Here is a 16,740-nt window from a genome sequence, read left to right on the forward strand (position 1 = left end):
AATGTAGGATCTCACTCATTTGTCAAATATTCACTGAGCATCTACTATGTGCCAGCTACTGCTCCAAGCACTGGGGATATAGCAGTGAACAAAACAGACAAGAAATTCTGCTCTTAGGGGGCTTACTTTCCAGGGACCAGAAATAGCCTGAAGTCTTATGAAGCATTAAAGACAGACTGAAGAGTCTAAGTTTTGAGCTCTGTGACAGTCTAAGAACTCTGAACATTATGAGTTTCAAGTTCTAAGAACTCTATCAAGTTCAAAGCTATGAACTCTACGGAGGGCCTAATAAGTTTTTGGTGATAGATGGTACACACAGCAGTGGTGATAACAGCAGCCACAGCAGGAGCTCAGGGGCCAATCTGGGCTGCCCCAAAGGAAACCTCTCACTGCTGAGCCAAGAGGCAGGGGTGGTGGTGGCCTGTGATGGGCAGCAATGATAAGGAGGCAGGAGAGAACCAAGCTGCCCCACCCCATGCCAGCCCAAAGCACTGGCCCTTTTGAGGCCCAGCTCCCTCAGCCTTCCCCAGCTCACGTCCAACTGGAGGCCTGGGGATCCCCGGCCAGGCCAGGCTGGGGGCACAGGCTGGGATCTAACTACCTTCCTTCCAGCTGGAGGCCAGAACTAGGGTGTTCTTTCCAGAGTCAGGACAGGAAAAGCTTCCTCACATAAGTGTCCCTGATTGGAAAAGGAATGGTGACTTTGGTCCCAAAGAGCATGCTGATGTAAGTGAGAGGGAGGGAGAGTGGAGCAGTGGGTGCAGCCAAAGAGAGCACTCCTAGTGGTGGTGATGGTGGCGGGAGAGGGGAGCCTGGTGCAGAAGGAGCAAGTGTTCAAGTGAGTATGGCAACTGGGCCACTGAAGGGCCCCAACTGGCTCAGCATGGGTAGGGCAGGAGTGAGGAGAAAGAGGCTGCAGAGGCCCACGGCCTGAGGAAGAGAACCTACAGAGTCCCCCAGACGAAGCCTGGTCAGAGTGCTCTCCCTTCCACAGACACAAAATCTGCCCATGCTGGAAAGATTCCAGACATGTGGAGGGTCCTAGATGGGTGGGGAGAGGGCGAGAGAGAGACAGATTGCCCAGATCATCGAATGCATCTGTGTAAGAGGCAGGAGCCCAGGCCTCTGAGTTCCCAGCCAGACTCCCTCTACCACTGCCTGTCCCTGGCCAACAGACAGCATGACTCTGCTCTCACTGGGAACACACACACTCATGTAAGCGCACATTCACTCTGTCCCCTCATGAAAGAGGCATCCTCCAGACACACCCATTTAGCTGCTGGAATGGTGACACTTATTTGCATGAGGTGGCAGCTGTACACATGACAAAAGAATGTAGCCCAAGTTTTAAGAGCAAAGCATAAGTAATTAGCAGGGAGAGAATGTACACACCTACCACCTGGAGTCTGGCCAGGATGGGCCATCATCCCACAGCCTTCAGGAGGCCAAGCAGGGAAGGGTGGTAAGCAATAAGGAGGGGTGGTGTGGGGGAGAGAGGGTGTGGGTGGGGCAGCAGGCAAAGGAGAGCTAGCAGGAAGGATGATGGAGTTAGTGACCCAGACTGGCAACCCATGTGGTCCCCCTTTATTCTTGATAGCACTTACACTGCAACCAGGAGCTGGGGACCAGACAGGGCGGGGTGGGGGAGTCAGGGATGGATCAGGGATTGGGCCATTTGGACCAGTGTGAACTGGATGGATGCATCTTTGCTTTTGGTCTCAGTTTAAGGAGAGTAACCAGCACCTCAGGCTCGCACAGCTCCCATCCAGTGAGGGCCTGAGGTCCTTCTGTGTAGGGGGGTAGGCCCTGGGGCTAGACTATTGCCTGATCCCCTCTACACACTCCAGTGTAAAATGAGCACTGCTCACTTCTGCCCCACGCCTCCAAATGCGCCTGGAGAGACATACTGCCCCATCTTCTCCCAGAAACACATACAAGAAGTGCCCTGCCCCAAGTCCAACCTGCAATTCTGCAGGAGCTTTCCAAGGCTCCTGCAGAGCCCTGCAGAATCCACTCCTCCCTTTACCAAGCCTTAGTCTGGGGCCCGCCAGCCCCTCCTCTGTGTCACAGCCCTCCAACTCCAGCCTGGGTCAGCCTCCAGCCCTGGCCCCAGCCTGCCGCCGGTCCAGAGCCAGCTGGAGGGCATGCCTCAGGCTCTCTGCGTTGTTCAGAACGTTGTATCGACTCAGGGCCACCAGCCGATCAAACTCCTCAGGCTCATAGGTGAAGTTCATCATGCCATAGGGGGTGTCTGGCCCATTGATAGCAAAGTCCCCACAGGCCTTCTCCTCAGCTGTTTGTCGCTCCACACCTGTGGGTGGGAAGTAGAGGAGAGACCAGGCTGGGGTACTCTGCGGCTAGGAGCTGCCAGCCCAGAAGCCCCCGCTTGCCCTAGGACATCTGGACGGTTCTTTGTGGGCCCTGCCTGGGGCCCACATCTCTGCTGTCTTGTCCATGAGGAGGTGCTGGGCCAGTGCCAGTGCTGAAGTCCAGGAAGCAGAGGGCAACAGTGGCCAGCTTGGGCCCTCCATGAGGCATGCTTTGCTACCTTGTCCAAGGGATCCACTCTCAGAACAGTATTCCATCACCACCCCAGGGCTCTGTGGGCCAGGCCCAGGGCTTCCCCTCACCTGGGGCCAGGTGTGTACGGAAGGTACAGTTGACAAGGGGGAAGTGCAGCACGATGGGTGAGTGAGGATCCTCAGCCCTGGCAAACAGGTAGCACTCACGGGGTTCCTCCAGGTCCTCAGGGAGCACCTCAATCCTGGGAAAGGGGATGCCTCGGTCCAGGCAGTACTTCTCTGTCATCTGTAAGACCTGGGCAGGGAGGCAGACTTCTGACCCCGCGTGCCCCCCACCTGGACTCACACTGGCCCAGGCTTTGAGGTCAGCTCTGCCTCCTACTAACTGAGTGATTTCAGGCAGGTGACATCCCCTTTCTGAGCCAGTTCCTTCATATATAAAATAAAAATGAGACTAACTCTGGCTGTGCAGACAAACAATAATCACCAGCATTCTCACCATGATTCCTGCTCCACAAATTCCCACTGCGTCCCTTTTCTGATGCTTCCCCGCTCCCTCCTAGAGGGCTGACTTCTATTTCACAAGGTTGAAACCAAATGATTACCAATGGTCACGTTGGAAAAGGCTTTGTCCATCATCTAATCCCAAGCTCTCACTAGACCCAGGAGGAGGAGGAGAGGTCAACGAGGGAAAAGCTGGCCCAACAACACAATCGGAGCCCCCATCTGCATGGTGGAACCTGTCTACCACCCCACAGGTTATGAGACAGCCACTGTGAGAGACTGCCTGAGGGGACCCTCATAGCTCTGTTGTTATCATAGGAATGAAGGGACAGCAGACCCAGACCGAGGCCCTGCTGGGAGCAAAGAATGTTATCAGGAACAGGCAGGGTCTAGAACAGGGGTCTTCTCTTCACCAGGATAGAAGACGCCTGAGGACCCTCTTTGGCCCCCTTTCCCAAATCCCACTCCCTCCCATAACCTCAGCAATCCTCTCCTCCAACCGGGAGACCAGTGCTGCTCACAGTCAGCAGAAGGCATCACCCACAGATTAGAACCCAGGCCCTCCGTGCAGGGTCATCCCCACACACCCAGCCAGGGCGCCTCAGTGGAGAACCCCCACCCCTTACCTCAAAAGGGGCATCCAGGGAGTAGTCAAAGGACACAATGAGGTCCACCGCTCTCTGTGGTAGCAGGCTCAGCGGGAACGGAGAATTGATAGCAAAGCCGCCATCCACCAGGTACAGGCAGTCCCTCATGGGAGTGAGCTGGTTGGGGCAGGCGTCCGGGTGTGTGTCTGCAACAGGAACAAATGTTTGTTCTTCTTAGCAGCCTCTTCCCTTTGCACTGGAAATGCCCCTCTCTGCAGAGCTCTCTGCTTCTTTCCCTCTCTCACAGCCACTCTGGGGTCTCCCACCCCAGCCCCAGCCCAGCACAGTTATCCCCTCATCAGCCTCTGGGCAACAGGAGTTTACACCCCAACTCCCGGGTCAAAAGACAGCACTGGTCCCCATGAGCCAGAGGCACAGACAGCAGGAGAGCCCCACCCAGAGCAGCACCCACCTTTCCAGGCCACGAACTCCCTGCCAGCCACATAATCCTTGTGCAGGCAGAGGCCCTGGGTGAAGTTAAAGTTCTCCGCAGAGGTAAAGCGGGAGGTGAATAAGTTCAGCACAGCCTGGGAGAAGGGCCCCTGGGGGGTGAAGAGCCTGGTTCGCAGCCTTGTGGGGTCATGCAGCTGGAGCTTCTGGCAGTCATCTAGTGAAGATAGGACAGTGAAATACAGGGAGAAGTGGTGCCATCCTGTGTTCAGTAGCCTTTATGGCTCCGGGGAGTCCCCTCCATCTTCTCCCTACACCCTATCTCGTCCCCCACACTGCCTCTCAGGCTTCTGACCACTACTTCCCAGAACCCCTTTAAAATGACTTTTTTTTCCACATTCCCCATATTTTGAAAGTTGCCTGTGATATTGCATTTATTAATAATATCACCCACCCTTAAAATTGTATATATAAGTTCCAATCAGAATTTTATCCACTGAACACCTACTGAGCAGCTGCTACGTGCTGGGCACTGTGTTGGGCATGAGGGATGCAAAGGTGACTAGGACCCGGCCCTGACCCTCAGGGGAGAATCACAGAAAGAGAGAATGACTTGGTAACAATGCCCAGAGGTCAGAACAGTGACCGATGTGATGTGCCTGTGGTCTTACAAGGACCTGGGTGGTTAGACCCTCGATCGCCCTGAGAGATGGAGTGGGACAGAGAAGCTTCCTGATAAAATGATGTCTCAGCTGAATCTTAAGAGCTGAGCAAAAGTAATCCAGGGCAGAAAGGTGGGGAAGGTATTCCTTGCAGCAGGGTGCTCATAGGCCATTTAAGGAGCAGGCCGAAGAGGAGGCCTCAGGTGTGTGGACAGAGTATCATCCAGATGCCCAGTGGTCCTGGGCTGAGAGACCAAGCAGAGAATTCAAAGTTGTAGCCTGATCACAGAGCACTCACAGCTCCCACTGGGTTTTCTGACGTGGGCCCTCACCCAGTCCCCTACCCACACTGCATCTACAGCAGCGGTTCTCAACCTTCCTAATGCCGTGACCCCTTAATACAGTTCCTCATGTTGTGGTGACCCCCAACCATAAAATTATTTTCGTTGCTACTCTATAACTGTAGTTTTGCTACTGTTATGAATCGTAATGTAAATATCCTTTTGTTTTCCGATGGTCTTAGGCGACCCCTGTGAAAGGGTCGTTTGACCCCCAAATGGGTCGCGACCCACAGGTTGAGAACCGCTGCTCTACAGGGAAGTCATTTCCTCAGCATGTCTGAACCCAGTGGTACAGCCAAGTCCTTCACTGTCCCCTCCCTCATTCTCCATGCCTCTGCCAGGGCCCTATTGCTGGAAGGAGGCATGGGGGTGGGGGGGGTCAGGGTCTGCACCCTCACCTGTGATGTTCACACTGCCTCGGTGCCAGTCCAGGAAGCCGAGGCTGGAGCCGGCGGTCTTCAGGCAGATCTCGTCCAGGCTGGCTGCAAAGGCGCTGCCCCACACACCTAAGGAGACAGGCCAGGCCCGGGCTCTCACAACTCCTGCATCCACATCAGGGCCTGCCCCTGCATCTTCCCTGTCCCCAGCCATCCAGCCTACACTCACCCTGCAGGTAGCAGAGCCGGGGCTCTGGCCAGAGCTTCAGCAGTCGTCCCATGAAGAACTCGGAGCCAAAGAGCTTGGTGGGAACATAAGCCCCATACTTGGGGAAGCCAACCTCATGGGGGGTGAACTCGCACCACTCTAGGGACCCAGAGTAAAGGAAATGTCACCAGGGGCTTTCCCACCAGGACCCCAGGGTTCTCCTGGCCCTTGCCAAGAACAGGAGGCAGCAACCCCAGTGTGCTCCAAGGCTCCCATCTGGACCCTCACAGTCTGGCCTCTTACACCCTCCACCAACCATTGCCTCCACCTGCTTCCTAGGTCCACACACTCAGACACCTGCAAAGTCTTCCCCACTGATGTTGGTGTGGACGTTGACGCTGGAGTAGATAGGGTAAGGGTTTTGGCCCTGGCTGACTGCCTCCTGCTGGTCAGACAGCTTGGCAGGGTTTTCCTGGACAGGAAAGAAGGGGAGACATTTGGCCTCGTGGGAGTTCCCTTTTCCCATCCCCATGGTGTGAGGCAGGCACTCTATGGGGTGTGTTTGGGCCCACAAGAGACAGTGGTTGCCAAGGCCAAGGCTCAAGAGACATCTCTCTAAGGCAGCAGTTCTCAACCTGTGGGTCGCGACCCCTTTGGGGGTTGAACAACCCTTTCACAGGGGTCGCCTAAGACCATCGGAAAACAAAAAGGTATTTACATTACGATTCATAACAGTAGCAAAATTACAGTTATAGAGTAGCAACGAAAATAATTTTATGGTTGGGGGTCACCACAACACGAGGAACTGTATTCAGGGGTCGCTGCATTAGGAAGGTTGAGAACCACTGATCTAAGGGATGGGCTTTTCCTCAGCTCTGAATCTCATCTCCCAGCCAATGCTGGGCCTGCAGGTCTAGGAGCAGCCACCAGGTGGCGTGAGTCATGGCCGTTGGCCAACGGGCGGGAGTGGTGTTCTGCCTCAGCGGCAGGTTGGAATCCCTTGGAACACTTGCAAAACACACCTGTGCTAGTGCTCAACCCTAGACTAACCAAAACAGTATCTCTGGAAGTAGGGCCTAGGCATGGGGTGTTTTTGAAAAGCTGCACAGTTGATTCCAAAATGCAGACAAACCTGAGAACTACAAAAAAAGCCTTTCTCTCCCCAGGGCTTAGGAGTCAGGAAAGATGGAGTGTCAGACCCCCACCTCCACTTCCCCTCCCAGGTTGCTCAGACCTAAGGTAAAGCTTTGCAAATCTCAGATCTTAGTCTAGCAGCTAAGGCAGAACTAAGTGCTGGTGGTGCAAGGGTGGAAAGGAGCCATGTTTATTTGTTACCTGCTCTTCTCTTACCTCCTGGTGCAGGAAATATTCAATGAGGAGGCCCCACAGGTCGATGAGGGAAACATTGTGGCCGCTGCTTTCCAGGTTCCCCAGTTCCTGGGCATAGTACTGTAGGCGCTCCTTGGACACTGCCCCCATCTTATTGCTGCAGACCCGAGCCCGGGCACGCTCAGTGGGGCCCTGCAAAGCCACCTGGGACCAGGCTGCGTCCTGGTAGATTGTGGAGATGCACCTGGGCATGGAGGGAATTGGGGGCAGTTAAGGGCAGGGGAGCACAGCAAAGGGAGAAAAGGATGCAGGTGTCTGTGAGTGACCCCTCCTCCTCCATCACTTGTGTCCTGCACCACCTACTCAGGGGATCCCTGGAGTCTCAGTCCCTTCCTGAACCCCTCCTAACCCCCTCGGAGGCAGGCTCCTCCCCCACACACCAGGGACTCCACCAGATCACCAGGTCACACCCCCGTCCATTCAGGGCACTATTTTACTCTGCACCCTGCCCCCACCTCACTTACCAACTGGACCCAGAGACCCCACTCAAGTAGGTCACAGTATCCAGGAGTCCCAGCTCCTGCAGCCCTGCCAGGCTGCCGTACAGGGAAGACATGGCACGGGCTCCACCTCCCGAACCCAGCACAGCCACCACAGGTACCTGGGCACAGTAATAATCATAACAACATCTACTGCCACTGTCATTTATATATTATTGCTTACAATGTCAGAGATTGAGCTAAGAGCCTTACGTGGATTGTCTCATTGAATCCTCACAGCGACCCATTTTACAGATGAGGGAACTGAGGAAGGTTAGATAATGTGACCTCAATCATACAGTGAGTAAGTGATAGGCTAGCAATTGGAAGCAGCATGGCTCCAGAGATGGCTCTTAATCATTATACCAGGAAAGGATGTACCTGCAAGGTATATTGGATTCACCCAAAACAGCGAAAGCAGGGTTTCTCAATCTTGGCACCATTGATAATTTTAGACTGGATAATTCTCTGTCATGAAGGGTTGTCCTGTGTGTTCTAGGATGTTTAACAACATTCCTGGCCTTTACCCAATAGATGCCAGCAGCATCCCTCTCCCCTTCCCCCAGTCATGACAATAAAACACATCTCTAGATGTTGACAAATGTCCCCTGGTAAAATTATCCCTAGTTGAGAACCACTGAGCTAAAATAACGAAGACCGCTGAGCAACCTGGACCTGTCCATGACATGAGAGGTGCCCAGATATCTCTAAGATCAGAGGTGTCTGGGGGGATGAGACTAGAAGGTTTTTGGCTACTCAGCTTTTCCATGATGGTTTTGCTTATTTCACCCAGATCTTTGGTGCGTTTCCCTGTCCTCCTTTCATCTATCTTGAAAAAAATGTTCCCTGGCCACTGTCCAGCAAGGGCACTGTCCCTTCAGCGTGGAGGCAGAGCTCCCAGTAGGTGGGGTGTGTGCTCTTTACTCTCCACATACAGAGCAGAGGTGGGCACAGAGTAGGCATCTCCCAAACAATCTAAGCTTGCTAAGCTTGTCAGCCCAGGGCACAGGCTCCATCTCCTGAGTACACCTGCAGCCAGCAGGAAGCCACCAACTTGTTCCTGATTTACCATAGGTCTCGCCCTCAGCACTGCCTTTCCTCCTGCGTCCCAGCCACAGGGTCCCGGGGACCCACCACTTCCAAATCCCTTTGTCTACTGCTATGAACTGAATTATGTCCTTCCCAAATTCACAGGTTGAAACCCCAATGTGACTGTTGAGGAAAGAAGGTAAAATTAATGGTTCTCTTCTCAGCCTTACTGGTAAATTATTAACAGAACCTGAAGCTTGAGGAAACACAATAAATATAACGTTGACATTTAAACTTTTAAACTTTCCCATAACTCTCTAGTCCTGCATTAGATATTATATAGATTATCATCAGTATAGTACATGTCGGTACATATACTCCAGTTAAGCGTATGACCTCCTCAAAGAAAACTGTGCAGAATGCCTGACGCCCCACTTGACAACTACCTGAAATCTATCATCATCATTATTGATACTAGTTTACTCATCATAATGGACCAATCAAATAGCTAAGAATGCAGGGCTCCTTTCTCTCTTGTAATTCAGTTGCATCATACAAGCGAATGATTTTTCTTTGTTCCTCGGAACATTTCTAGATTTATTCCTAGTTACGTTTCCAGCTTGCACACTCTAAGGCCCTTGAATAAATCTGTCATTTATTTGTAGCCAGAGCTTCCTGGCTCTTTTTTATTATGATTGATACTATATTTGGAGAAAGGGCCTATAAGGAGGTAATATAGGGTATGTAAGGTCATAAGGGTGGGGCCTTAATCTAGTAGGGCTGGTGTCCTTGTAAGAGGAAGAAAGAGAGATCCCCCCACACCTCTTGCACACGTACAGAGGAAAGGCCATGCGAGGACAGCAAAAAAGGTGGCCATCTACAAGTCAGGAAGAGAAACCAACCCTGATAGCACCTTGATCTTGAACTTCCAGCCTCCAGGTGAGAAAATAAATATCTGTTGTTTAAGCCCCCCAGTCTGTAGTGTGTTCTGTTATGGCAGGCTGAGCTGACTAATTCACCCGCTATGGTCAAGGCTGTTCAGCCCTCGTTACATACGGGGTCCTGACTCTTACAACTGTGCCCATCAGCTCAGGCGAACAGGCCTGCCCACTTCCTCCTCTGCTCCCCATGCTTCCTCTAGACTTCCTATCACCTCTTAACCACACAGTCCTCTCAAGGGAAGAGGCTGGATTTGGTCCCAGCGGTGCTGGGGTCTGGCTCCTCCATTCCATACCTGGCCACTGTCGGGAGCCTGGCTCAATCCCAGCACCTGCTGCAGAGCCTTGGACACGATCTTCTTCCGCTTGTCCAGAAACTTCCATTCCTCATCACAGAGATCAAAGCCAAGGCGCAGGTCAAGGTCCCCAGAGCTGCCTCGGGTGGAATAGGGGCGGGGTGGTGGATGACTGTTCAGTGGAGGAGAGCCTCAGGCCAAGCCAATTTTTCACAGAAGCAGACCCGCACTCTATAGAGCCCCTCAAAGATTCTACCAGAATCAGACCTGCCCATCCCTTGGATGAGTGGAGTAGGCAGGAAAGCCCCTCCACTGCCAGCCTAGCCCAAGAGTCCTCCTGAAGTGAGCCCTCCTCACCTTATTTCTGCCTTCACATTCAGAGCCACCTCCTGGCCCTGAAAGAGACAACAGCCCATCCCTGAGGATCCTGGGTTAGATTCTCCCAGCAGCAGCCCCTGTTGCTCCAGTAACTCTGGTCCAGATGTGGACAATGGCTGAGTTCCAGGATGGTCTGATCTTGATCCCCTCTCAGGCCCCTCCCTCAGAACTTTTTTGGTGATCACAAAGCAGGCAGGGCTCCCTCAGGCACTCAGACAGAGCCTTACCTCCCCCATGGCCACGAAGCGCTGTTCCTCCTGGCCTGGGGTCAGGGAGGAGAGCAGGATAGCCCCCTCTCCCAGCTTGCTGCTCTGGGACTCCAACTCAGCACTTGGGCTGCTCTGCAGGGAAGAAAACACCACGGAGCCCCTTAGAGTGGAGGGACTGTGCCTGTACTGAGGTCCTGGACCACTGCTAGAGCCAGACTGATTCTATCATCTGCCGTTTCCAGGTTGTGGGCTCACTTACCTGCAGGACTGTGAGCTTCTCCTCCAGCACCACTTCCAGGCTGGAGCGCAGCACTGGATTCACGTGGAAGGTAAAGGTGGCTGGGGGGCCTGCCTCCATGGGAGGCTGCAGGGGCAAGAGCAGTGGCTTCTCGTAGGCCCTGGGCACTGCCAGCTGAATCTGCCTAGAGCCTGGGAGCAGAGGGCCCAGATGAGTGCGCAGGTGAGAGCAGGTGGGGTGTGTGCGTCATGGTAGCACACTCAGTAAGGGTTCTCCTTTCCTTCCCCTTGGAAATGCCAGCTCATCACCCTGCTCACTCTCTGGCACTGAGACCCATAACAAAGGCATCATGAAGGACACTCAGGGTCTTGTAACCTGTCCTGGTCAGAACTGAGGACCTGGGAAAAGTGGGGAACACACACTACCTTAGGGAAGGGGGAAAGACAGGGAGAAGGAGGGCCCCTGGCCCAGAGTTTATGGAGCTGATGATTTTGAGATTATATAATATAAAATATAATTCTATGAGATTAGGCTATAATTATCATATATTAATTACTACATTAATTACCAGTTTTCACCTGGTAGTTCCCCCACCTTTTGTCCCCATTCAAGCTCTGTGCTCACCCCCTCAGGGAGGTTTGTGACTAGGTTGCAGGTTGTTCTCGCCTTTGTGTCCAACCTGCAAGACCTTGGGAGAACGCAGAGGGCTTGCAGAGGAGTTCAAGGGAAGAAGTGGGTTTGTGGGCTCAGAGAGAATAGGTGGCTTGGAGAAGCAGGGGAGAGCCAGCCTGGCTAGAAGGGGAGGCCAGGCTGGGAGGAGGGGCAGAGCAAGGCCTGTGGCCCAGGAGCAGCACTCAGGGGAGCTGGTAGAGGAGACCCCAGACACCTCAGGAGCAGAGGCGTCCAAATGGAATTCCTTCTCTCTCTACACATGCTCCTTGCACTAAATGAGACCTGGGGACTTGACATGACCCTGGGGGAGGAATTAGAAAAAATAAAGTAATGCTTCTTTCACACCATGGTTTATGGACTAAGGTTACTAGGCGCTGTTCACAGTCAGAAACAACTGAATCTGTGGTGGAGAGAGCAGGTGCCCCGGAGTGTTGCAGACCTGTGTTTGGTCCTGGCTCCACCACTTACTGGCTGTGTGACCTTAAGCCAATTTCTTCTTTAAGCTTCAGTCTCATAAATTAAAGTACCTAATTGACAGGGTTGTTATGAGGATTAAATGATAAAACACACGTCAGATGCTTAGCATAGTTGCCTGGCTCATAGTAAGTGCTTGATGTCGCCTGGGCGGGACTCATCCTGTAGGCTCAGCCTCTCTCTCATTGTTGGAGGGGACTTTAGCTGTCACACAGCCTCTGCTCCACTCCTGTGTCTGGGTGCCCCTTCTGAGTGGCTGCCCTCTGTGCAGATGCATTGGTGTGCTCAGTTTCCCAGTCTCCTAGAATTCTCACTCTCTGCCATGGGACTTTAGTTCCTCCCACTAAAAGGCTGGCTAAATGTCCTGCCCTCCAACTTTAGGGTCAGCCTTGGGACAAAACATTAGTGGCTGTGTGATGCGACCAAAGGCTTGACAAGCACTTGGGCTTGCACTTGTGCCCCTCTGCTGATGCCCTAAGAGCATATCCAGGCTAGTCCATGGGTCACAGAAGGTGGATGAGGAAGGGGCACACATCGCAGAGCCAAGTCACTCCGGCCAAGCCCAGCCTAGATCAGCCACGCCCCAGCTGACCACCAGATGTGAGAGCTAAATAAATGCTTCCTGTTGTCTGCCACTGAGACTTGGGGGTGTTGTTTATAGAGCAGTAGTTGGACTGATACAACCTCTATGTTTGAATACTTCCAGGGATAAGAAATTCGCTACTTTCAGAGGCAATCTGTTCTATCCTTGATCAGCTTTAAGCAGTGAAAAATGAAGAACTTTCTGTCCCAGACCCATCTTCTTAAAATCAGCAGCCCCCAACCCCCTAGGAGAGAAGGGAAGACCCAAGGCTACTGGCCAAACTCACCATACTCTCGATGTAGGGCTGTCTCATCTCCCTCAAGAGTGCCCTGGATTCTCAGACAGGGATAAGCCTGGAAAACAGAGGCCCGTGGGAGCCACAGTCATAGAGCCCTGCACAGGGCCCAAAACAGGAGGGAGGAAAGAAGGGGTATCTGGGGCAGGGTCCGGATAACAGCCTTCCCAGGGCCCATGCCTTATACACAGGGATCTTCTGTAGCTGCCCTCACTCCCAGGACTCAGAAGAACTGGCCCCTGATGAAAAGGGGGAGGAAGTAAGGGGTCCTGAGAATGGCTCCTTCGGCAGTCTCAGAAGCCAGGGTCCCAAATGAGTGATGTGCTGTGCACAGGAAGGCTGGCTCCTGGGCTATTCACGCAGGTGTGAGGCCTCCCCCAGCACATCTCCACTCCGAGGAGGGGTTGAGTGTCCTTCAGAGGCAAGTAGGTGTGATGGGCTCAGTTGTGGATTCCTCATTGCCCCCCCAGCCCTGGACAACCCCAAGCTGGCCTTCACTACTTACCACCAGGACACCATTGGTGATAACTTCAGATGCAGGCACCTGGCTGCAAATGATGAGGGGCTCATTGGATATCTGGGCCCCTCAAAGTCGCTGTTACTATAAAAATGTGACCAAAGCAGTTGGAAGAGCCTGTGGAGCCTGACAGGGTTTGGAGATAGGGGTGAGTATGGGCCAACACTCAAATGGGCATCAAGCCAAGGACATCCCCTCTCAGGCCAGGCCAGCGCAGGTCCTGGTGACTGACAACTGGGAGCTGTCCATGAGTTTCAGAGTAACTGGGAGGGCATTGGCTCCACCTGGACTCACCTCTTCTCCAGAACAAACTCCACCTGTAGCTCTTGTGAATCCTACATGGAAGGAGCAAGGGGACACCAGTTTTCAAAGAGCTCCGGAAGCCTCAGAGACTGTCCCTGACCCCAGCCCCGCTCAGCTCCAGGGACCAGAAGAGGAGACTGTTGTGGCTTCTCATGGGCACAGGAGGGGTAGTGGCATCTCCATTCAAAACCATGTGCGGACACCTGTTCTAGACACTGAGGACTTAGCAATGACCGAGACAAAGTCCTCTGCCCTCAAGGAGCGCACATGTCGGTTCCACACAGAGAAGTATTTGAGGGACACCTTGGTAGCGTCAGTGGTGCAGGATGGAGAGTCTGTCTTGCAGGCCTGGTCTGTGCTGACCAGGAGCCCCCTCAGTGTCCTGTGCTGGACCTCCTCTCCTTGAGCTCGGCTCATTGCTGGCACAGGTGGGGGCGGCTCACCTGTTGGTTGAGTGGGAAGGTGTGTCTGTGGGGTTGGCCGGGCTTGAGGCTGTTCAGGTCAAACAGCAGCAGGGAGAGCTCATTGCTGCTCAGGACATCCTTGTCATACAGCGTGAGCTCCAGGACGTTCTGTAGACAGGGCGGGCAGGAGGTGAGAGCCTGAGGCAGGGCAGGCACCCTGGAGGAGCCCTTTTCCTCCGCCACCAGGGCCACTCGCTGGGCCTCACCTTCACAGCACTATGAATCTGGTAGTGGAAGGTCTCGTTCCATTCGGGGTCACTGCAGTTGGCCACCACCCTTGTCTGGGCATGTCTGGGGGATGCCGTGGGCAGCCACAGTTGCACATAGCAGTCAGCTTTGGACACTGCAGGTAGGATAGGGGAGGGGTCCTAGCTTTAAGCTCTTATTGTAGGTTGTCTAGAGGAGGCTGGGGTGGGCGGGGAAGGAGCAGAGGCAGGAGAGGAGGCTGCCAGCATGGCCGGGTCGGGTGGGGAGACGGAGGGAGAGCCTTTGTCCTTGACTTCATCTGCACCAATTACACCCCCCATTCAACTGCATGGAAATCCTGCAGTGGTCAGTTGACAAGATCACATGGAAGCACAGACCACTAATTCCCAGAAAAGGCCTGATTCCAGTGACAAACTCCCCTCCCAGTGTCAGCATTGGCACGGAGAGTTCCTGGGTTGCAGACATTGACTTCCGGCAACAGCAGGCCTCACACGCTCTCCAGGCTGGCACTGCTCCACTTGGTAGACTCAGGGAGGCGTTGGGGTCTGCACAGTGCTCCCCTTCAGCCCCTGCCTGCCAGCTCTGGGGCTGCAGCCTGGGCTCCCTCACCAGGAAGGTCTCCTTCCATAGTCATCACCGGCTCCTCTACCCAATTCTAAATTCACACACACACACACACACACACACACACACACACACACACTCTCACACTTCAGGCCAGTCCCCCCCGCTGAGCTCTGTGGAGGCCCCAGGGAAAGGAAGGGGAGAAAGGGTGGAACTGAGGGTCACTCACACAGGTCTGTACCCTGGATATTTCTGGCCCTCAGCACCTTCACCTGGAGGTCATAGTATGTGTGGGTTTCCACCTGAAACAACAGAACTCCGGGAACTCAGTTCTAGGGAGCCCAGGTGTGGGGCCTGATCTCCCCGCAGTGATGCCCGACTCAGGTTTCCCTCGTCTCATCATGGAGCAGCAGCCAGGGGCACAGGTGTTGCTGTGCCTGGGATTTGGGAGGCCTTGGTGTTGGGAGCTCAGTATGTTGGTAATGAGCCTGAACCTTAGAATCAGTCAGGCGGGCTTCAGATCTAAGCTCCACCATGGGCTTGCTGAGCGGCCTTGGATAAATTCCTCGATTTCCATATGCTTCAGTCTGTCCATCTATAAAATGGGAGTTATGATGATAATCTCGGGGTTGTGGCGAGTTTTCAATGAGAAGCCATATAAAGGGCCTGGCCTAAGTGCTTAATACACATACCCATTTTTACTAATTATGGTTATCATGCACCATAAATTTACACTCCCCTCAGACCACAGTGCCGCTGCTGTAGCTTGATAGCTGATGTGCTTAAGGAGATTAAATATTAGAAGCGAAAGCTTGATCAACCCGACCCACTTGCTCCCCAACAAAGCCTAGATGGCCTAGGAGGGTGCAGGCAGGTGAAGGGAAACCAAGCGTCACCCAGCTTGTACTGGTTTGACTAGTGGCTAAGGGGACTGCAGCTTGGGCTCTCTGACTGCAGGCTCCCAGGAGTGAGACTATACCCTCAGAACCCCACAGCCAGGCTAGGGCATTCTGTGTAAAACCTAGCCAGCGGCAAGTGTCACATGATCTTGTCCTCCATTTCTAATCGGGGGGATTATTCTCAAGAGCCAAGGTTTTAACCAACCTCTCTAATTTAAGCTCCACTAGGAGCTAAAATTGACTGGAGCAAATTAGCCCCACCCCAGATCAAAATCCAGTCCCCGCTCCACCCCAGGCTGGCCTGTTGTCACAGGGGCCCGTGCTCCTAGGACCCCTCCAGTTCACACTTCCCAGGAAAGATCAGGTACTTTACCCGCCAGTGACTCCATGGAAGGCCCCTCTTCTCTCTCTTCCGCAGCAGCACTGCCCCCAGGAGGGGCAGCCCCTTGCCTGCCAGCCACTTTGGCCAGAGTGCCCTGAGCATGGCCAAGCAGCCTGCTTTCCAGAGCCACGCTGCTCTCTCTGGCAACACTCACTGCTAGCTCAGGTAGGACAGGTAGCAGGGGTGGGGCGGGTGGAGCTGGATCTCTGCTGAGGACAAAGGGCCTGGGGGCCCTTGAGGCTGAAGGTGGGGTTTTACAGGCTCCAGGAAGTGACTGGAGCCCAAGTTCCTCAGGCAGGAGGCCCTTCAGGCCCTCTGGCTCCCAGTCCCAGCCCCTGGTTACCATTGCGCTGCTTATGGAAAATAGATGCCTTAGCCTCACCCCTCAGGAGGATTTGATTTAGTGAGGGTGGGTAGAACCCCAAGCCTTCTAGACAATGCTGACAGCTGGCCCAGTCTTCTTCAGCTTTCCCAAAAGCCTAAAACCAATGCCTTACACAAGTTCTGCCTTCCCCACAGCTCTGAAGCAGAAACACGGAAATCTCTGGTTCTGTGTTTGATCTGGGCTCAAAGGTGTTTCTAATCTCTCCTGACCTCCCTCCCCTCCCTTGTTCTACAAACACAGAGGCTGCCACGGTGCAGGACCTGCCTCAGGCCTTGGAACCAAAGATAAGGTAGGCCCACCTGTATCCTGAAGGAATTCATAGCCTCATGACCCCCTGTGGCTTCTGCCTAGGCCCTCTTCCTGGATCAGTGGAAATACCTGGATGGTC

The 16,740-nt window shown here is 53.7% G+C and overlaps 1 protein-coding gene across 1 annotated transcript; it reads right to left on the reverse strand.

The window, feature by feature from the left end:
- Positions 1-1,622: 1,622 nt before the first annotated feature.
- PLA2G4F (phospholipase A2 group IVF) lies at positions 1,623-16,147 on the reverse strand. The gene is made up of 20 exons (XM_019644897.1): positions 15,959-16,147; positions 14,916-14,988; positions 14,122-14,258; positions 13,895-14,023; positions 13,443-13,483; positions 13,137-13,179; positions 12,623-12,689; positions 10,629-10,798; positions 10,388-10,501; positions 10,140-10,177; positions 9,783-9,918; positions 7,505-7,641; positions 7,002-7,224; positions 6,009-6,123; positions 5,673-5,810; positions 5,465-5,572; positions 4,086-4,280; positions 3,653-3,819; positions 2,631-2,817; positions 1,623-2,311 (listed from the first exon to the last, which is right to left on the reverse strand). The coding sequence occupies exons 1-20, from the start codon at positions 16,067-16,069 to the stop codon at positions 2,091-2,093; spliced, it is 2,550 nt and encodes an 849-aa protein (XP_019500442.1). The 5' UTR covers positions 16,070-16,147; the 3' UTR covers positions 1,623-2,090.
- Positions 16,148-16,740: the final 593 nt, after the last annotated feature.

This window comes from Hipposideros armiger, unplaced genomic scaffold (genome assembly GCF_001890085.2).
Source record: "Hipposideros armiger isolate ML-2016 unplaced genomic scaffold, ASM189008v1 scaffold_92, whole genome shotgun sequence".
In the NCBI taxonomy this organism is placed as follows: domain Eukaryota; kingdom Metazoa; phylum Chordata; class Mammalia; order Chiroptera; family Hipposideridae; genus Hipposideros; species Hipposideros armiger.

Bases quoted from the DNA above. Each gene is read 5' to 3' on its own strand.
- PLA2G4F (XM_019644897.1), bottom strand. From the start codon at position 16,069: ATGCTCAGGGCACTCTGGCCAAAGTGGCTGGCAGGCAAGGGGCTGCCC. The intron at 14,989-15,958 runs GTAAAGTACCTG...CTGTTGTTTCAG, and splicing joins TTCCATGGAGTCACTGGCGG to GTGGAAACCCACACATACTA. The intron at 7,642-9,782 runs GTATGGAATGGA...TACTGTGCCCAG, and splicing joins AGGCTCCCGACAGTGGCCAG to GTACCTGTGGTGGCTGTGCT.